This window comes from Protopterus annectens, chromosome 14.part0 (assembly GCF_019279795.1).
Source record: "Protopterus annectens isolate FY-2018-M chromosome 14.part0, PAN1.0, whole genome shotgun sequence".
In the NCBI taxonomy this organism is placed as follows: domain Eukaryota; kingdom Metazoa; phylum Chordata; order Ceratodontiformes; family Protopteridae; genus Protopterus; species Protopterus annectens.
Window position 1 is genome coordinate 1,073,466,948 of NC_056748.1, and position 22,232 is coordinate 1,073,489,179.

Consider the following 22,232-nt stretch of genomic DNA (forward strand, 5'->3'; position numbering starts at 1 on the left):
AATTCATCAACTCAAACATCCTGGATCAGCTGGTAAACTCCCCTACCAGAGGTGAAACATATTGGACCTGGTCATCACAAACACGGGCAACAGGCGTTCCACACTGGAGGCCAACCCCTCACTGGTTAGATCAGACCATAAACTAATCACTCTGGATGTCCATACCCCACACCACCACCCCCAACTAAGGAAACCACAGTAAAAAACTTTTCTAAAGCAAACTTCACCTTACTTAAGAGAGAGGCAGTAAGTTTCACATACACCACACTAAAGGATAATGCTGCCCAAGATGCATAAACTTTTACAAATGCACTCTATGAGCACCTACAAAGATGCATGGATCGTGCCATCCCTAGCAAAACCAAGACCCACTCCTCTAAGAGAAGGAAACCAGTCTGGTGGACCCCTGCCATAAACAGGCTATACAACAGAAGGAGAAAACTAGTTCAGAAAAAAAGCAAATCCCAAGAAGGAAAGACATCCCTGATCAGTATCAGTAAGAAACCAAGGTCCCTCATAAAATCATCCAAGGGCAACTTTGAAAGAAAAATAGCCAAGGATTCAAAAGATAACCACAAAGCCTTCTTTAGCTATGTTAAGAATCTAAGTGGCAACTCACAGATATGCGCTGAACTAGTGTAAAATAGCACAAAATATACTGAACCTACTGATATTGCCAACATCCTGGCAGATAGATTCAGTGCAAACTTTACCCCCCTCTCACCCCCAAAAGGGCCCACAACAATACCAGAAAAGTGTAGTGTCCCGGAAATCACAGACACACAGGTGAAAATAGCCCTTTCAAAAGGCAAAAACACAGCATCAATGGGGCCAGATGGTGTCCCAGGCTGCATCTTGCATGAACTACAAAACAAACTAACCCCCCACCTAAACACACTGTTCAACCTCAGCCTCTCCACAGGCTATGTGCCCATAGAATGGTGCACAGCAATGGTTATTCCACTCCACAAAGGAGGGGCAACAACTGACCCTGGAAACAATCGCCCCATAAGCCTGACTAGCCTGGTCTGCAAGGCTATGGAGCACATCATGGAACTCATTAACAAAGACATTGGGAACCTCCAAACACTTGACCTGACCCAGTTCGGCTTTAAGGGAAGATAATGCCTACTAAACCTGGTTGACTTCTTCAAGACCATCACCAAGGTCATTGACGAGGGAAAGGTTGTTCACACAGCCTACCTTGACCTCTCCAAGGCTTTCAGACACCATTCCCCACTCAGGTATTGCAGAGAAACTCACCAGCCTGAACATAAACCCCTACATCACGAAATGGGTTTACAACTGGCTTACAGACAGAACTCACACGGTAAGAACAGCAGGCTCCAGGTCCGACTCTAAACCAGTCACAAGTGGTGTCCCTTAAGACTCAGTCCTTTGGACGCCTATTGTTCGGCATATACTTCTCAGAAGTACAGGCAAACACAGGAGGACTATGGCTAACCAAGTTCACCGATGACTGCAAACTGGGAGCCATAACTGACTCTACGGCTGACTGACATCCTCCAAAAGGGCCTTACTGAGATGGACACCTGGTGTCAAAGTCATGGCCTCAAGCTAAATGCCAAAAAATGTATAGTCATCCCGTTTGGGAAAAAAAACACCCACGAATTACCACATAGGTGGCAGCCCCCTTAATACAGAAGAGGTAATAAGAGATCTGGGGACCCAGGTAGATAGTAATCTCTCCTTTAACAATCATATTGCCAAAGTAGTTAGGAAATCCTTCTATGTGGCCAATCTAATTACTAAAGGGTTTGCATCTAGAAATAGAGAGGTTATAGTGTCCCTCTACTCGTCACTCATCAGACCCATCATAGAGTACAATGCCCCAATTTGGGATGTACCTCACAAGACACTTCCAACAGATGGAGAGACCACAAAAGTACCTCACCGACAGGATTACTGGCCTCAAACATATGTCCTATGCAGCCTGACTGAAAAAACTCCGGCTGTACTCAGTGGGATATCGCCTACTCAGAGGTGATCACTGCCTGACTTACAAAGCCATGTTTGTGTCTTTCGGCTTTTCCTGGTTAGGGGTCGCCACAGTGGAACTCCGGTCCACTAATGATTGGCAGTAGATTTTTACGTACTGGCTTGCCGGGCCTAACGCACAACCTTCAATGAAGGAACGCCCATTCATGCATGTCCCTACACAGACGATGCTCTAATTGAGAGTCGAATGGGCAACATCTAACTGTGAGGCGACAATGCTACTGTAGCACCACCACCACAAAGCCATGTCCAACTCGGAATTGATGGACATGCGCCACCTAAAGAAATCCAAGTCACTGTGAGCCACGTGCTCTAGTGAGCTAAACCTCACCACACCAATAAATAGAACATGCTGGAGGGATAGATTCTTATCACAGAGACTCTCCATACTTTGGAACAAAATTCCAAACTACATTAGGCACAGCCCCACACTAACACTCCAAGAGAAACCTTGATGAGTGGATGGATAACAGAAAATACACCCCTGGGATAACTTCATTAGCTCTTCTTGACAGAGGATCAGTTAATCAATCAATGGGGCAGCGAAAGCCGACACACTCTGGCTAGGCTCGGGCAGATAGCCTAGTACCTACCTATGAACCACAGTGATGTGGTACATCAACAAGCAGGGAGGGACTCACTCCTACCCATTGTGTAGGCTGTCCATTACCCTTTGGTTCACAGCCTATTGCATGCATCTACACCTGTTAGCACAATGCCTGCCAGGCTCTCTCAACTCCCTAGTAGACCAATTAAGCAGAAAACTGTTGGACTCCCACGAGTGGTAGCTCAACAGAAACACCTTCTTACTAATAACTCAGAAATGGAGGTCGACCTCTTTGCGTGGCATGGAAAGTAGATGCCCTGTCCTTCCCCTGGGTAAATCTCTCAGTCTATGCCTTTCCTCCCCTACCCCTCATTCCTAAGGTACTGATCAAAATAAGGTAGGAAAAACCAAGGACCATTCTCATAGCTCCAGACTGGACCAGACAGCACTGGTACCCCTTTGCTGCACAGTCTGTCCCCACTGCCCCCAAGGAATCTTCCTCAGATTCCCAACCTTCCAACATAGAGGGCAAGGGAATTCATGCACCCCCAATTGCAGACTCTCAATTTGGCAGCTTGGCTTATAACCTGACCCATCTGCCCTCCTCAGTAAACAGGTTCTGGATGTTATCCAAGAGGTCAGATGCCCTAGCACCACAAAGTGTTATGCAGATAAAAGGAAAAGGTTCTGTATTTGGATCCAGGCTAAGGGAGCCAATACAGCACAGACCTCCATCTCTCTCATCCTGGACTACTTAGCTGACCGACTACACAGTGGTGTCTCTTTCTTCTCTATAAAGATTCACACCTCTGCTATTTCTGCTCATTTTCCCACTGAGCAGCCTTTTTTCACACCCTCTGATCAAGCAGTTCCTCAGAGGGGCTAACAACTTGAAGCCCGCCAGAAGGGCACCAACACCAGCTTGAAACCTTAACTTTGTCTTGGAAAAGCTCACCCTACCTTCATTCGAACCAGCTTCCTCTGCAGAGTTAAAAATTTCTCTCCTGGAAGACAGCCTTCCTCCTGGCCATCACTTCAGCCAGAAGAGTCTCTGAGCTGCAAGCACTCATGGCAGTGGAACCCTTCATCATCTTCCACGCAGACAGGGTATCCCTCATAACTAATCCATCTTTCATGCCCAAGGTGGTATCCAGTGTGGCTCTCAACCAATCCATCTATTTGCCCAACTTCTTTCCTAACCCTCAAAACAAGGGGGAACGGGATTCTGAACTCTCTAGATGTGCACAGACAGCTCAGATATGCACAGACAGCTCAGATACTATCTGAAAAGGACTAAACCCTTCAGAAAATCTGATCAACTGTTGGTTAGCTTTGCTTCAGGGGCAGAGGGCAAAGCCATCTCCATGCAAACCATTTCCAAATGGATAGCACACTGTATGCATTTCTGCTACAAGCAGCATGGCAAGCCTGTCCCAAGGGGGTTAGGACCTACTCAACCAGAGCAGCCTCCACCTCTGCAACATTTCTCATAGGGGTCCCCACAAGGGGCATCCTGGAGGCTGCCACCTGAACATCTGTTCACACCTTTACCAACCATTACCACCTGCCTCGCTCTTTTCTAAATCCAGGGCGGGTTTTGCCTCTGTAGTCTTGCAGGGCATGCTAGCCAGCCCCTAGCTTCCTTGACTGCTTCCAGCCATTTCCTCAGCTTTGGGAATCTACCTAAATGTGATGACTGCAACAGTGAAACACAAAGAACATAGTACAGTTGTGTGCACTTACCATAAATGTAGATGTTTGAGTCTATTCACTGTTGCAGTCCTGGTTTCCCTCCCTCCTTCCCTCTTTTTCTTTTTGTTACCTCTCTTCCTTGTTGTTCTTGTTTCCTTAGAAGGGACATATTGGTATTTTTTTCCACTGGTGGGGTCCTGCCACCAGAGCCTGGCCTCCTACTTTGGGGGCTCCTGACTGGTTAGGGCAAGAAAATTTGATGTAATGGTGTTGGTTGCCTTCCTTTATACTCCTGACGACCTGACATCAGTCTTCAAGTGACAGCAACTGACATAGAAATACTAAGTCTATGGTATTCAGGCCGGCCGATGGCTACCCCAGCAGGGATGACCCAAATATAATGACTGCAACAGTGAAGACACTCGAACATTTACATTTATGGTTAGTGCACATAACTGTACCTTTTCTGCTACAGCTTTGTTTGCATGAAAGTACAAAGATATTCAAGAAAGACATTATTGTGTTTTATATGCTATGCCAAATTATTTCTACAGAGGTAGAAAGGCCCCTGTTCTCTCCGCACAGGAAGCTATACCGCCATTACCTGTACTATGAATATAGGTTCATAGGTAGGTAACTAGGCTATCAGCCCAAGGGCCTATGTAAGCCTAGCCAAAATCGTTCCCTGGCTTTTACCACCCAAGAAGGTTATTTGCCTGTGCTCCTGTCGAGCAGGGCCACAGAAGTGATCCCCCCTATTTCACATCCACTCAAGATTTTTCTTTAAAAGGGCTAGTGAAGAACTCTGCTTGACATAGATAGGTAGCTTGTTCAAGAGTATGGGAAGTCTCTGGGACAGGAATATATCCCTCCAGCATGTTCTGTTTATTGTGGTGACAAGGTTTAGGTTTCAAGAGCGTCTAGCTTGGAGGGATTGGGATTTCTTTATGTGTAGCATGTCCAACAGTTCTGTGTTTGACATAGCTTTGTATGTTAGGCAAAGATCTCCCCGGAGTAGGAGATATGCTACACAGTAAAGCTAGAGTTTTTTGAGACGGTCAGCGTAGGGCATCTGTTTGAGTCCTGTAATCCCCTTTGTGAGGTATTTTTTTGGCGCCTCCAGCTTTTGCAGATGACTTGTAAGGTACATTCCAAAAGGGGCATTGTACTCTATAATGGGTCTAATGAGTGCAGAGTAGAGGAGAACAATGACCTCTTTTTCTTGGATGAGAACCCTTTTGTGATGAAGTGTGCCATGTAGATAATTTTCCGACTACTGTGGTGATGTGATCATCAAAGGAGAGCCTACTGTCTGAGTCCCAAGGTCTCTTATCACACCTTTGGCATTAAGTGGACTGCCACCTATGTGGTAAGCTCATGGTTACAGAGTTTTTACCAAAGGAGATGACAATGCACTTTTTGGCATTGAGCTTGAGGCCATGGCTCTGACACCAGGCATCAGTCTCAGTGATGCCCTTCTGTAGGATGTCCACGTTGTTTGGGGACTCAACTATGGCACCCAATTGGAAGTCATCAGTGAACATCATCAGCCAAAGGCCCTCTGTGTTAGCCTGTACTTCAGAGAAGTAGATCCCAAAGAGGAGAGGACCCAAGATTGAACCCTGTGGTACTCCACTTGTCACAGGATCGAAGTCAGATTTGGAGTTTGCAACTTTTACAGTGTGGGATCTGTCAGTGAGCCACTTGACAACCCATCTTGTGATGTATGGATTTATACCCAGTTTAGTGAGTTTATCTAGGATTCCAGAATAGGGGATGGTGTCAAAAGCCTTGGCGAGGTCAAGATAGGCTGTGTGAACCGCTTTACCCTCATCTACAGCTTTGGTGACTATTTCAAAGAAGTCGATCAGGTTCAGGAGACATGATCTTTCCTTCACAAACCCGAACTGGGTGGGGTCCAGAGTTTGGAGGTTACCAATGTCTTTGTTTATGAGTTCCATGATGATACATTCCATGACCTTGCAAACCAGGCTCGTCAGGCTAATATAGGGTGATAGTTCCTGGGATCCGTGGTGGCTCCTCCTTTATGGAGTGGTATAACTGTTGCTGTGAGCCATTCAGGGGGTACAAAACCTGTCGTGAGGCTATGATTGAACATAGTAGCTTAGGTGGGGGGCCAGTTCATTTTGCAGTTTATGTAGAACACAGCCTGGGATGTTGTCTGGTCCCATAGATGCTGTGTTCTTGGCTTTGGAGAGTGCAGTTTTTACCTGCTCAGTTGTAATTGCAGGGGCACTGCATTCTTCCGGTATGGATATTGGCCCTTTAGGGGGTGGGGGGATAAAGTAAGCACTGAACCTGTCAGCCAGGATGTTGGCGATATCAGTTGGTTCCGTAATTTTCGTGCCATTGTTCTGTAACTCAGAGCAGATCTGGGTGTTGCCATTGAGATTCTTGACATAGCTATAGAATGCTTTGTGGTTGTTCTTAGAGTCAGTGGCAATCTTGTTTTCATAGCTGACTTTGGAGGATTTTATGAGGGATTTCAGCTTCTTACCGAGGCTGACCAGGGAGTTCCTCCACTCGTGGGATTATACTCTCTTTTGAAAAGTACAGTTTTGTACCTACCATAAATGTAGATGTTCGAAGATCCACATTGCTGCAGTCCTTACACTTGGGTAGTCCGCTGTCCTCGGTCGGCCCGAATATCAAAGTATAAGGCTGACGTCGGTCAAGGAGCATTTGACTGACATCAGAACGTCAAGGTACAAATGCGCATGACCGACGTCATATCCTCAGTCTTTTCTTGCCCCAGATGTCAGAAGACCCTAAAAATAAAGGTCAAAACCAAAAGACAGCAAACAAACAACCAACCACCCTTGCACTAATTATATGTACAATATATACAATATACAAAATATTTACAACCCAACCCACACAACCACCTCTAACTACAGAGGGGAAGGAGGGAGGGTAAATTGGACTGCAGCAATGTGGATCTTCGAACATCTACATTTATGGTAGGTACAAAACTGTACTATGTTCTTCATCTCACATTGCTGCAGTCCTTACACTTGGGTAGAATCCCAAAGCAGAGGTAAGGGAGGATGGTCAAACTATAAGGAAGCAGGAGCTGCCAAAATGCCCTGCAAAACAGCAGTGGCAAAACCAGCCCTGGATTTAGAGTAAAGTGGTAGGTGATAATGCCTAGAGAAAGTATGCACTGAACTCCAAGTAGCTGCCTCCAAAATATCCTTGGTTGCCACCCCCTTCAAAAAAGCTGTCGAAGTGGCAGTAGCCCTAGTGGAATGAGGGCTAATCCCAGCTGGAATCTCCTTGCCATGATGGGAATAACAGAAAGCAATGCAAAACCCAATCCACTTAGAAATAGTTTGTTTTGACATAGGCTTGCCCTGAGAACTCAAAGCAAAAGAAACAAATAACTGCTGAGACTGCCTGAACCCTTTAGTTCTGTCCAAATAATATCGCAACTGCCTGTGTACATCTAAAGTGTGCAAAATCTTTTCCCCTTTATTTTGGGGATTTGCATAAAAAGTAGGCAAATGAATAGTTTGGTTTAAAGCCACACTAGAAACCACTTTAGGCATAAAGGAAGGATTAGTACGTAAAGATACCCTATCCTTATGGAAAATTAAGAAAGGCTCAACCGCCATAAGGGCCTGCAATTCAGAAACCCTTCTTGCAGAAGTAATGGCCAACAAAAGGCAGTCTTCCATGATAAATATTTCAACTCAGTAGTAGCTGCAGGCTCAAAAGGTTGTAGAGTGAGTTTCTCCAACACAAAATTGAGATCCCAAGCAGGAGTAGGAGCTCTACGTGGGGGTCTTATATTCTTTGCCCCTCTAAGAAATTGCTTGAACAAAGGATGAGAAAACAATGGTGGGTCACAGTCATAGTGAGCTGAAATTGCTGCAGCATGAACCTTAATAGAAGAGAAGGACAAACCTTTGTCCAGTAACTCAGTAAGATATTGAAGAGCCACACTTAAATTAGGCTCAGAAACATCAAAATCCTTTGCTGCACTCCAAAATAAAAATCTCTTCCATTTATCTGCGTACACTTTCCTTGTACTAGGCCTTCTAGCTTCCAAAATCACATTCAAAACTTGTTGTGGAAGTTGAGACCCTCTATGGTTCAAAACAGAATATGCCAGGCTGTTAGGTGAAGAGAGTGAAGTTTGACATTGAGCAAATGACTGTCCTCCTGGGACAACAGGTGTGGAATCGAAGGCAAAGGCCATGGAGGCTTCCCAACCAGACTTCTCAGTAATGGGTACCAGTGCTGTCGAGGCCAATCTGGAGCTATTAAAATCATCCTTGGCTTGTCCTGTCTGACCTTTAGAAGTGCCTTTGGGAGGAGAGGCAGAGGTGGAAAGGCATACACATGAAGATTGCTCCAATTGAAAGAAAGAGCATCCACTTTCCAAGCTGTGGGATGAAACCTTTTCGTGCAAAACTTTGGCAGCTGATGGTTTAGTGGAGAAGCGAACAGATCTATGTCTGGAGTTCCCCATGACACTGTCAATTTCTGAAATACATGAGGATCCAATTTCCACTCGTGGGGATCCATAATTCGCCTGCTCAACACATCTGCTAAGGAGTTCTGTGCTCCGGCAGAAACCTTGCCTGAAGATTGAGCTGTAAACTGAGAGCAGTCTCCCACAAAATCATTGCTTGCCTGCATAGAGGATAAGAATGTGTTCCCCCTTGCTTGTTGATGTACCACATGACAGTTGTGTTGTCTGTTAGAATCAACACCTGCCCTGGAAGAAGTAAATCCTTGAAAGCTATTAATGCAAACTGGACTGCTAACATCTCCTTCAAGTTGATATGTAGATGTTGTAGTCTGGCAGGCCACTTGTCTTGTATCCACTTTCCATTTAGATGAGCTCCCCAAGCTTTGTCTGAGGCATCTGTCGTTAAAATCTGACTCGCCTCTGGCCGGGTCACAGAGAGTTCCTTGTTTAGGTGACATTCCTGAGCCCACCACAAAAATTCCTTTTGAATGCAATGTATTATTTGAATGACAGTGTCCAGATCCTGGCAGTGCTGTGTCCATACATTTTTGAGATACCATTGCAGCTTCCTCATATGCAGTTTGGCATTGGGAAGCACCAGAATACAAGATGCCATGAACCCTAAGGCTTGAAGGACTGTCCTTGCAGTCAGCCCGGACTGATGAGATAGTTGATGGAAGTAAAGGGAAAGATTCTTCTGTTTGTCCGGGGTCAAAAAGGCCATCTGGGATGCTGTATTCAGTCTTACACCCAGAAAGCACATGTCCTGAGAGGGTACTAGACTGGACTTTATTTCGTTCACAGAATACCCCAGGCATCTTAGCACTGCTATCACATATTCCAAATGATGAAGAAGCTCGTCCCTGCCTTGAGCCAGAATCAGGCAATCGTCCAAATAAGGATAGATCTGTATTCCTTTTAGCCTGAAGAAAGCTATCACTGGAGCCACAACTTTCGTGAACACTCTGGGCGCAGTAGATAAGCCAAAGGGCAATGCAGAGAACTGATAGTGAGAAGTCCCAGCTCGAAAACGCAGATACTTCCTGCAACTTAGTCTGATAGGAACATGAAGGTAAGCCTCCTTGAGATCCAAAGTTACCATCCAATGATCTTTGCCCAGCAGAGGTAAAAGCTGTTGTAACGTCAACATTTTGAACTTGGGAATGTCCAGATAAGTGTTGAGGATAGATAAATCCAAAATTGGTCTCCACGTGTTCCCCTTCTTTGGTACTAGGAACAGGCGAGAATAAAATCCTAGGCCCACTTCTGGCATAGGGACCGGCTGTATGGCCCCTATTTGGAGTAACAGAGAAATTAGCTTGTGAGCCTCTATTCTTTGTTGAGGAGGAACGTCTGGCATGCCTTTGAAAGGAGGCAAGGTATGGAAATAAAACCTGTAACCGTGGTGTATGATATCCAATACCCATCTGTCTTGGGTAATTAAACTCCAATTTTCTTTGAAAAGTGCCAACCTTCCTCCCAAAGGTGCTGCCAGACGAGAAGGCTCTGGCAGCTGAAAAGGTAGGTCATTGGGTCTGTTTACGAAAGGACTGACCCCTGCCCTCACCCGAAGACTGTGCAGGAGAACTCCCTGTTCTAGGCCTGAAAGAGCCCTGAGCTCTGCCCCTACCACGTCTAGATCTACCCCTAGACTGGGAATCATAAGAAGGATACATCCACCCCTTAGTAGGCCAATTTCTACTAAACTTTGGAGGCTGAACCTGCAAAAAATCTTTAACAGTCTGCATAGACTTAGCCTTGTCTTCCATTTTCTTTAAAACTGCCTCAACAGGAGAACCAAACAACACATCAGAATGTAAAGAAGCATCTAAAATCCTTGTTTTAACATGGTCAGATAAATTTTGATCCCTCAGCCAGGCGTGCCTGCGAAGAACTGACCCAGTGGCAGCCACCCTAGACGAAGCTTGTACAGCATCAAAACCACATTGCAAAGAATGCTTACCCACCTGTTCAGAAACATGCACTAAATCTTGTAACTCTTTACAATCAATACCTTCCGCCAGAGCATCAACCTTAGACCTCAATTGTGAAAGGAGATAGTTTTGGTATTTCAACATGTGAAACTGGCAATTCAAAGCCCTCATAGCTAGAGTGGAAGAAGTATAAACTTTCTTTCCCCATCTATCCAAGGCCCTGGCCTCTTTATCTGCAGGAACCGGATTCTTGACAACAGAAGCCTTAACACCTTTAGGCCCCTGGCTAACAGTTTCTGGGTCTGCCCTAGGACTCTGAAAAAGATACTTATGAGCTTCAGGCACCCTGTAATACCTATCCGGTTTAACAGGAGCAGGAGGCAAAGAATCAGGATTAAGAGAAGCCTCTGTAAAACATCTTCCACTACATCCAAAACAGGAGGTATAGCCAAAGGCCTATGCTGGGGTAAAAACAAAAATTCCCTAAGCCTTTTCCTGGAATCAGAGAAGTCCTGACCTTCCCACTTAAAATGCTCCCTCATGGAATGAAGCGTTTCTGAAAAAGAAAAATCCTCAGGAGGAGAAGCAGAAGGAGTAGAATCATCCACATCAGAATCAGAATAAGGAGAGTACTCCTGCAAGTCTTCAGCCAAGACTCTGAAACATCCGAAGCCTGCTCAAAACTCCCTAGCTCAGGCTCCACCCTAGGTCTCTTATCAGGAGGGGCAAAGAACCCTAATCAAAGTAATCAAATCTTCTGCCATTTTAAGCATATGCTTCTTGGGCACAGTTCCTGAAGAACTAGGGGTGACACCAACTGAAGCTAAACCTGGCCTGCCTCTGGGAGAAGCCTTGGAAACAGAAGGAGAGGGCCTAACCACCCTAGGCAGGGAGGGGAGTATAGTAACCTGAGAAGCCCCATCACCCTGACCTGCCTCCTGAGAGGCCACATCCTGCAATAACAAAGTCTCTCCCTGGGATCCCAAAGAAACCTCCGGTGGAACCACCGGCTCCACCGACACCTCTAAAGAACCGGCGTCCGGTACGGATGGTTCTTCTAGCCTAGGCTCAACTGCTTTGTCCTTGCGCTTCTTCGAAGAATCGGGCATCGGAGCATCCGACGGCATTTTATAATTGCACCGCTTCCCGAAGACTAACCTGGCACAATCTAATCTCCTCTTTATAGTGCGCTTATTGAATCTAGCACAAGAGCGACACCCAACAACGTCGTGCTCAGGCCCTAAACAAGGAATACACAAAGTATGATAGTCTCTATGCGGTATCTGTTTCCCACAAGAAATACAATTATTCACTTTTTCTGACATCCGGTAAACCACTGAGGCAAGAAAAAACTAAAATATTCCCCAACGGGGTACTTAGCCAACTTTGACTCGGTCTGAAACTCCGAAATCGAAAAATTTCAGAACGCCAACCGGCACTTGCAATACTGCTTCTGCATCGGACCATGCGGCAAAAAAGACTGAGGATATGACGTCGGTCATGCGCATTTGTACCCTGACGTTCTGATGTCAGTCAAATGCGCCTTGACCGACGTCAGCCTTATACTTTGATATTCGGGCCGACCGAGGACAGCGGACTACCCAAGTGTAAGGACTGCAGCAATGTGAGATGAAGAACATCGGTTTCTTCCTTCTGTTTTAGAGTTTGTTTATAGCAGGGGACCACCAGATTGGCTTCCTTTTTTTGGAGGATAACATCTTGATTCTGTTAGGGATAGCATGCTCCATGCACTCATGTAACTGCTTATAGAGTGAATTTGTATACGATTCAGCAGTCATAACTGTATTGTCCCTCTGCATGGGTGACATGAAGTTGGCCACTTCTGTCTTAAGAAGCATGAAGTTGGATTTGAAAAAATTTTTTACAGTGGTTTTCTTAATGGAGGGTGGTGGTGGGATGTGGATATCTCTGGTGATTAGCTTATGGTCAGATCTGACCAACAAGGAGTTGACTTCAGGTGTGGAACACCGGTCACTCATGTTGGCAATGACCAGGTCCAGAATATTATTGCCCCTGGTGGGGGTGTGGATAAGTTGATCCAGGGCATTGGAGTTTATGAATTCTAGAAAGTGTTGAGTGAAGGAGTTGGTACATGAGTAGTTTTCCCAGTTAATGGTGGGATAGTTGAAATCGCCCATTATTAGGGTGTTTGGTTGAATTATATTTTCTAGTATATCAGGAAAAGAGGAGTGGAAATCCTGTGGCATGGTGGGGGTTCTGTAGCAAGCTACAATATGGATTGCAATTTTGCCCAGAGTTAGTTGCACTTGGATCATTTTGGATGCATTATGTTGGGCAACTAGCCTGGTGGTGTGGTTATCCTTAATGAATATGGACACACCTTCGCTCTTGGTGTTCCAGTCCTGGTTAGGTGGCCGAAAGGTATGGTACGAGTTATATCCTGGTAGTGCAGGGGTGCTTTCTGGAGCCTTGAACTAGGTTTCAGTCACTACACACATATCGATGTTCTCCATTTTAAGGAGTGCCTTGAGTGTGTGCATTTTGAGGTTTAGACTTCCAAAATTGAGTAGCACTACCCTCAGTTTTTGCTTGCCTGTATCTGTTACAGTGGTGGGTTTGTCATTTGAACCTTGCCTAAAAAAGGCACTATAGGGGCAGCAAGAGCCTTAGCCGGTATCCAGAATCCCAGGGGTGACAGGTGCAGGCCATCTCTGGCAAAGCATTGTGGCCTGTCAACCACGTCGTCCCAGGCAGACAGATACTGGATCCCCTTAGAATGACACCAGAAACTTAGCCAATTGTTTAAATCAATCATTTTGTCCTTTACTACAGTATCATTCTGGTCAAAGGTAGGATGCTACTCAAAGCTAGGGTCATGCTGGCCTGGATTTCAAGATCGGTGAGCTCCTCCATGTCTCTTTTCATTAGTCCAGGGAGGTATGTCTCAGGTCACTCACATCAACATGGACAATGACAGAGTCAATATTTGTACTTGTTGTGGAGTGACCCAAGTGCATGGGTTATGTGGCAGTTCCTGGCACCAGACAGGCAGATAACAGTAACCTTCGCCTCGTCTATTCTGGTGAGTGGAACATGAGTGTGCCTGACTACAGAGTCACCTATGACTAATGTGTTCGGTACATTGTTTTGCCTTATGGGCTGTGGTTGAGTGGCACACTGAGTCTGTGTTTTGGGTTGTGATGAGGGATGGAGGTTTCTTGCATTTCTGCTTTGCAGGTCTCTGTTGCTTGGGCAGATTCTTATTGAGAGCCTACAAGAATGTTTTTGTGTATCTGTGTGTGGGTTTTGGTGGTGTAGGTATAGTGGGGCTATGTGATGAATGTAGTGTGGAGCAAGTGTTAACCTTCTCCTCCTAAGTTCAGTCTTGGGGTTGAGAGAGCTTTGTCTCCAGTTTGGCTAGATAAATGCATTTCTCACAGGTTGTAGTGTTGGGTGGTAGGAGGAGAGGGTTGTCGGTGTACATGAGGCAATTGCTACATTGCCCCAAGATGCCCAGATTCATCAGGTAGACAGGAGAGAACACCAGTAGCTGTGCCTTGGACATGTCTGGGTAATCACCTTTTTCCTCTAGACTAGTGAGCGAAGCAACTACTACAGCTGCTTCCTCGAAGTAACTTGAAGAAGATGAGAACTGTTAACCACTAGGTAATGAGAAAGGTGGAGCGCTTCAGTAATGTGTAGCTTATTTAGTGCTTACAGCAATTCTGTACCAGTGCTGAGCACAGAAAAGCAGATTCAAGTGCCAAGATTAAGAAACTGACTAGTTCTAAGGGATAAACTGAAAAGCACACTTTATAGCAGTTAACAGTTTAACCTTAGCTAAGCAGCAATGCGCAAACCCACGCAAACATGGGTTTTTAACTCAGAAACTTGAAAGGGATAGAAATTAGCCCAAAACGGCCAATAAGGTAAATTTCAGAGCTGGAAACTACTCCTCTTGCAACAGATAGGCTTGCTCTAATGCTTACCACTCTCACTGATGAGCAGAAAGGCCTCCCACTACCACTGCAAGGTCTGGACCACTCAAACACTGTGCTATACAACCTAGAAGAAAAATATATAAGCCAGGTTTCTAATTAAATTAGATATTCCCTTTGACTGAGACTGTGCAAGCTCAAAATGAGAAACCTTAGAATTATGGTCACACATAAAAAGACTAACATCTAGCATACTACAGCCACCATCATTAATACAAATAAGCAACTCAAGAACTGAATTAAAACCACCAAAGCCAAGGTTAAGACAAAAATGCTATCCAAGCATAGAACAAATACAAGGCCGCCTTTAGCCATGCTCACAATATCAAGGGCACTACACAGCAATGCAATGAAATGACTGTGAATGGGGACCATCTATACCAAAGCTGACAATGTAGTCAGCCTACTGGCTGATAAATTCAGCTCCAACTTCAGCCCTCCATTTCCATCTGTGATTATACAGAAATGCTATAAATTGATACATACCCATCTATTACATAGGACCAAGTCCTGAAAGCACTAAGGCCATAAATACTACATCAATGGATTCTGACAATATCTTAGGATGCATCTTGAACAGCATAAAGCATGATCTATCCATGTCTCTAACACTCCACACAGGTGTTCTGCCGAGAGAGTGACACAGAGAGAGTCTTACCTCTTCACAAGGGACGGCTATCCACTGACCTAAGTAATTACTGATCCATACATTTTACCAGACTCAACTGTAAAGCCATGGAAAGATTTATCATGGAATTACTCATTAAGGACATGGGGACCTCCAAACACTGGACCAATCTCAGTTTGGCTTTGTCAAAAGGAGGTCATGCTTATCCAACCTGGTAGACATATTTGAAAAAGTTACCAAAGTAATGGCCAAATTTAAGAAAATACACAATGCCTACGTGGACTTGGCTACTTACTCACCAAGTAAGACACAGGAAATCAAGGTAGGAGATACTACCTTGAAAAAGCCCAGTCACCAGTGCAGTCACGCATGGCTCTGTGCTGGGGTCCAGTTATTTATTTATCTACTGGCATCTGTTTACCATGAAATATACCCATTTGGCATCTACTTTTCAGAAGTAAAGGTAAGCACCAAGGGTCTTTGGCTGACCAAGTTTGCAGATGATTGCAAGTTAGCAGCAGTTAATGAATCCCCAAATGACTTATCCATCCTGCCAGAAAGCCTTTCCCAAACAAATAACTCATGCCAAAACGATGGACTAAAACTAAATGCCAAAAAGTGTATTATTGTATCACTGGAGAAATCAACTGACCTGGGAAGGTATCAAATTGATAATATGGCCAAAACAACTGAATCAGTGGGTAAGGGATTTAAACAATATGTGGTCAGTGACCTATTTGACCAGCATGTGCCAACTGTAGTACAGAATTCCTTCTATATTATCCTGCTTCTAAGCAGAGACAGTTTCTAGATCCACAGGTGTCATTATCCCTCATCAGGCCAATCACGGAGTAAAATACATATCACCTACTTAGGAGGCGATCTCTGCTTGACTTACAAAACCACGTCTGACCCAGCTCTGTTAGAAATGCTACATCTAAAGAAATCCCAATACCTACACACCACTCACTCCAGAGAACTCAACCTCATTACCACAATCAACAGAATGTGCTGGAGGGACAGGTTCATAACCCAGAGACTGCCCGTGCTATGGTATAGACTTCCCATACATATCAAACACCTCTTCAACAGGAATCTTGAGTGGATGGGAAATAGAAAATTCACCCCAGGGATCATTTCAGCGGGTCTACTCAACAGAGGCAATGGAAACTAAGGTCGGGCGGCACAATGCCAGGGTAATCCTATGACTAGACGTATAAAGGCTCCAGGGGCATTAGCTTAGTACACACCTACGAACCTATGAGCTACATTTCTTCAAGGGGTGTGGCAAGTAACATCCCACACAAAGATAAATTGGAATACTTCATGTTTGGTTCCAAGTTCTATACCAAGTAACTCGGTCTGTTGAAATAACTTTGCTGTTAGCCATTTGAGCATAGACTGCCTTTATGTTATGGCATCCATTCTGCAATACATTTGTATTTTACTGTATTTTCTACTTTTTAAGTAAGTCAATTGTACTGCTATGAAAGCTGCTATATTATTGTGAATAAAATTTTATTCAGTCTGCCCTGCTGAGCAATGTAGGCAAGGCGGAGTCTAATCTTACAAAAATGTTTTTATATATATTATGAAAGAGATTTTTATAAGATATGGCAAAAAAATGCTCTAACAGGTGTAACCAGCAAATAAAAGAATCTGCCCTTAAATAAGAAAATGTTCAAAACATTAGGAAACATGTAAACACTAGAAAAAGGTAGACAAAGACATTCTGTGCTGAATGTTTATCTTCTGAAATCTCTCTCCTTTTGACAGAATATCATCCAGCCTGGAATATTAGGAATATTAGAGAGTATTTGCTGTTGCCCTTTTCATCAATATGATCATGAAGTAAAATGTGACTCTCCTCCAAGTAGCGTTAAATGAAGGTGAGATACTGAACATCTGTCCACAAACTTGTTAGCACTAGGAGGTGTAAAACTGGTAATGAAGCAGGGAAGTAGTTAAAACAAACTGATATAACATTAATATAACCATAGAAATGTGAATGATAAACACTTAGAAATGAGAACAAGAAAGGAGTTATCGTAGTTAGTCTAATAAAAATTATAGTGTTAAACCAAAATACAAACCCTGACTATTTCTGAAAAGAGGCAACAGGAAAGAATGCAGACTGATGATCTGATATTACAAAGCCACGATGATCTGATATTACAAAGCCACAGGTACCTGAGGAAAACTGAAGATCATGTTTATGCTCCTCCTTCCCACTTCCATCATCATATCAGTTATTTAAAGCTGCATGCTGGTCTGCCAAGCGTCAGCCCACCCCCACGAATGTAACTATGGTATAGCATATATCTGTGTTAGTGACAATTGGTAGCTTGCGGTTTCCTTTTTCCAATAGAAGGCAGGGGTGGGAAAGTGATGCCACTTTTCAGCATAATTGATTTTTATAACATTGTAGCTTATTTCAAATTTTCCTTTATATATTTCAGGACTCCATTATTTACTGTGATGTAATACTACCATGACTGACTCAGTGGGTTTTTTTCTGTTCAATTGAAGAAAGCAGAAAACCATAAGAGGAATTAACGTGTTTTTCTTTCTTTCTTTTTCTATGTCAGGAGTTACATGCCCTTAATTTATGGTTATGTTGACATTTTTTTTTACAATACATACCTGTCTAATGTTGTCTTGCAAATTTTCAATGTCATTGGACTGCTCTGTAACGTACTTAAAAAGAGCGAAGTTCCGGTCTTCTCCTATAAGGAAACAAAGCGATAAATTCACCAGAGCTGATCTAGATGAAAACATGCACTTGCTTTTCTACCAACATATTAACTTGCTAATTAAGAAAACAAATATTCAAAACTTAAGCAGTTGTTGACGAACCCACAAATGATGCCAGATTCTAAAAGAAAAAGGTCATGCTGTGGAAAATGTCAGTCAAAATGCAAGCATTTCTGTGACCTGGAAAAAATGTCTTCCCTTGCATCTGGTGATAGCTAGTGTGCAAAGGATTGCTCTATTATTTTTGCACATTTTACGTCTGTCAACAATTCTACCAATCGGGACCCCGATCGGGTTTTCCTTTACTGATGCATCAAAACCAGATTCCAATATATTGTATGCAAATGACCTGCATTAAGTATACGCAGCAGTTTTTGAAAAGTACTGAGTAAATGCAGAGCAGGGGAGATGACAGAGTAACTAACCCTCGTTATTCTAACGAGTAGATGAACCAGGAGTATGGTAAGAGGGGTTTCTCATAACTAATCCTCGTTATTCTAACGAGTAGATGAACCAGGAGTATGGTATGAGGTGTTTCTCATAACTAATCCTCGTTATTCTAACGAGTAGATGAACCAGGAGTACGGTATGAGGTGTTTCTCATAACTAATCCTAGTTATTCTAACGAGTACATGAACCAGGAGTATGGTATGAGGTGTTTCTCATAACTAATCCTCATTATTCTAACGAGTACATGAACCAGGAGTATGGTATGAGGTGTTTCTCATAACTAATCCTCATTATTCTAACGAGTAGATGAACCAGGAGTATGGTATGAGGTGTTTCTCATAACTAATCCTCGTTATTCTAACGAGTAGATGAACCAGGAGTATGGTATGAGGTGTTTCTCATAACTAATCCTCGTTATTCTAACGAGTAGATGAACCAGGAGTATGGTATGAGGTGTTTCTCATAACTAATCCTAGTTATTCTAACGAGTAGATGAACCAGGAGTATGGTATGAGGTGTTTCTCATAACTAATCCTAGTTATTCTAACGAGTACATGAACCAGGAGTATGGTATGAGGTGTTTCTCATAACTAATCCTCGTTATTCTAACGAGTAGATGAACCAGGAGTATGGTATGAGGTGTTTCTCATAACTAATCCTCGTTATTCTAACGAGTAGATGAACCAGGAGTATGGTATGAGGTGTTTCTCATAACTAATCCTCGTTATTCTAACGAGTAGATGAACCAGGAGTATGGTATTAGGTGTTTCTCATAACTAATCCTCGTTATTCTAACGAGTAGATGAACCAGGAGTATGGTATGAGGTGTTTCTCATAACTAATCCTCGTTATTCTAACGAGTAGATGAACCAGGAGTATGGCATGAGGTGTTTCTCATAACTAATCCTCGTTATTCTAACGAGTAGATGAACCAGGAGTATGGTATGAGGTGTTTCTCATAACTAATCCTCGTTATTGTAACAAGTAGATGAACCAGGAGTATGGTATGAGGTGTTTCTCATAACTAATCCTCGTTATTGTAACAAGTAGATGAACCAGGAGTATAGTATGAGGTGTTTCTCATAACTAATCCTCGTTATTGTAACAAGTAGATGAACCAGGAGTATGGTATGAGGTGTTTCTCATAACTAATCCTCGTTATTGTAACAAGTAGATGAACCAGGAGTATGGTATGAGGTGTTTCTCATAACTAATCCTCGTTATTGTAACAAGTAGATGAACCAGGAGTATGGTATGAGGTGTTTCTCATAACTAATCCTAGTTATTCTAACGAGTAGATGAACCAGGAGTATGGTATGAGGTGTTTCTCATAACTAATCCTCGTTATTGTAACAAGTAGATGAACCAGGAGTATGGTATGAGGTGTTTCTTATAACTAATCCTCGTTATTGTAACAAGTAGATGAACCAGGAGTATAGTATGAGGTGTTTCTCATAACTAATCCTCATTATTCTAATGAGTAGATGAACCAGGAGTATGGTATGAGGTGTTTCTCATAACTAATCCTAGTTATTCTAACGAGTAGATGAACCAGGAGTATGGTAAGAGGTGTTTCTCATAACTAATCCTCGTTATTCTAACGAGTAGATGAACCAGGAGTATAGTATGAGGTGTTTCTCATAACTAATCCTCGTTATTCTAACGAGTAGATGAACCAGGAGTATGGTAAGAGGTGTTTCTCATAACTAATCCTCGTTATTCTAATGAGTAGATGAACCAGGAGTATGGTATGAGGTGTTTCTCATAACTAATCCTAGTTATTCTAACGAGTAGATGAACCAGGAGTATGGTATGAGGTGTTTCTCATAACTAATCCTAGTTATTCTAACGAGTACATGAACCAGGAGTATGGTATGAGGTGTTTCTCATAACTAATCCTAGTTATTCTAACGAGTAGATGAACCAGGAGTATAGTATGAGGTGTTTCTCATAACTAATCCTCGTTATTCTAACGAGTAGATGAACCAGGAGTATGGTATGAGGTGTTTCTCATAACTAATCCTCGTTATTGTAACAAGTAGATGAACCAGGAGTATGGTATGAGGTGTTTCTCATAACTAATTCTAGTTATTCTAACGAGTAGATGAAACAGGAGTATGGTATGAGGTGTTTCTCATAACTAATCCTAGTTATTCTAACGAGTACATGAACCAGGAGTATGGTATGAGGTGTTTCTCATAACTAATCCTAGTTATTCTAACGAGTAGATGAACCAGGAGTATAGTATGAGGTGTTTCTCATAACTAATCCTCGTTATTCTAACGAGTAGATGAACCAGGAGTATGGTATGAGGTGTTTCTCATAACTAATCCTCGTTATTCTAACGAGTAGATGAACCAGGAGTATGGTATGAGGTGTTTCTCATAACTAATCCTCGTTATTCTAACGAGTAGATGAACCAGGAGTATGGTATGAGGTGTTTCTCATAACTAATCCTCGTTATTGTAACAAGTAGATGAACCAGGAGTATGGTATGAGGTGTTTCTCATAACTAATCCTAGTTATTCTAACGAGTACATGAACCAGGAGTATGGTATGAGGTGTTTCTCATAACTAATCCTCATTATTGTAACAAGTAGATGAACCAGGAGTATAGTAAGAGGTGTTTCTCATAACTAATCCTCGTTATTCTAATGAGTACATGAACCAGGAGTATGGTATGAGCTGTTTCTCATATAGAGTGCAGCTCATGCTATTTACGTGCGTGTTGGAAGAACGTGTGAAAATAACCCTGGAGGAGTGATGTGGTCCATGTGTGTGTATACAGAACAGAGCAAAAAATAAAAAAATAGAAAAAAATATCTTCTTGCTCATATCAGGAATATTCAGCACCCATACCAGATTATCTACTACATACAGAAATGCAGTGCTTTAAAAAAAAAAAAAAAAAAAAAAAAAAAAAAGACATTGCCCCAGTCTTAATGGCAGCAACTATACAAGTTATTTTGGAAAGTAGAGCAGGAAATGGTTCCATCCATGAAAAACTGCTTATGCTGGAATAACTACTACAAGCTTGGGGCAATGTGTTGCCCCCAGTGGTAAAATACTTTGAGATTTTGGGTCATAGTTTACAGACATTCTGACTGCTAAATACTGTACAATTGTACAATGTCATCACCTAGAAATAGAAAATGAAACTGACAATGCTTCCTAAAACAGAAAGGTGTTGTGGTGTCCCGCTTTCTTTTCCTATTTCATGTTGACAAATAATTGATATTTAATTGTCCTTATTTGAAACAAGAAATGAAGACACTGCTCTTATACACTTACTTTCCTGTCACAGGATACCTTCTCCTTGAAAAGAACCAGACGCCAGGCAGGGTAAGGTTATAAGCACTTTCATTCCCTTTATTCACACTCAATACAAACGGAACTTCATCAGATACAAAACCTGACACACTCCACCCCCCCTTTTTTATATATAATATTCAATTGATTAATCACAATTAACTTAAATGAATTAATTACTTAAGTGTGCTTTCAAGTTAAAAACACATTAATATGTTCTTTAAAAATATATAGCTGTGTATAATGCATAAATAATTCTCCTATAAAAACACATATATAATAAACATTTCATCTGTTAAGAAAATATATTTATGTCAATCATGCTGTGCATATTATATAGGAAAAACGGAAAACAAGTTAAAAAGTGAATTCACTAACACATTTATGCAATTAAGAAAAGACAAATGCCTTATTTAGACAC

At 42.7% G+C, this 22,232-nt stretch overlaps 1 protein-coding gene across 1 annotated transcript in view; it reads right to left on the reverse strand.

The window, feature by feature from the left end:
• LOC122788763 (outer dynein arm protein 1-like) overlaps nucleotides 1-22,232 on the reverse strand; it is a 683,950-nt gene that overhangs the window by 169,584 nt on the left and 492,134 nt on the right. Inside the window, exon 11 of the mRNA XM_044055657.1 lies at nucleotides 17,942-18,024. Within this exon, the coding sequence (XP_043911592.1) occupies nucleotides 17,942-18,024 (83 nt within the window). The remainder of the gene's footprint in view (nucleotides 1-17,941; nucleotides 18,025-22,232) is intronic.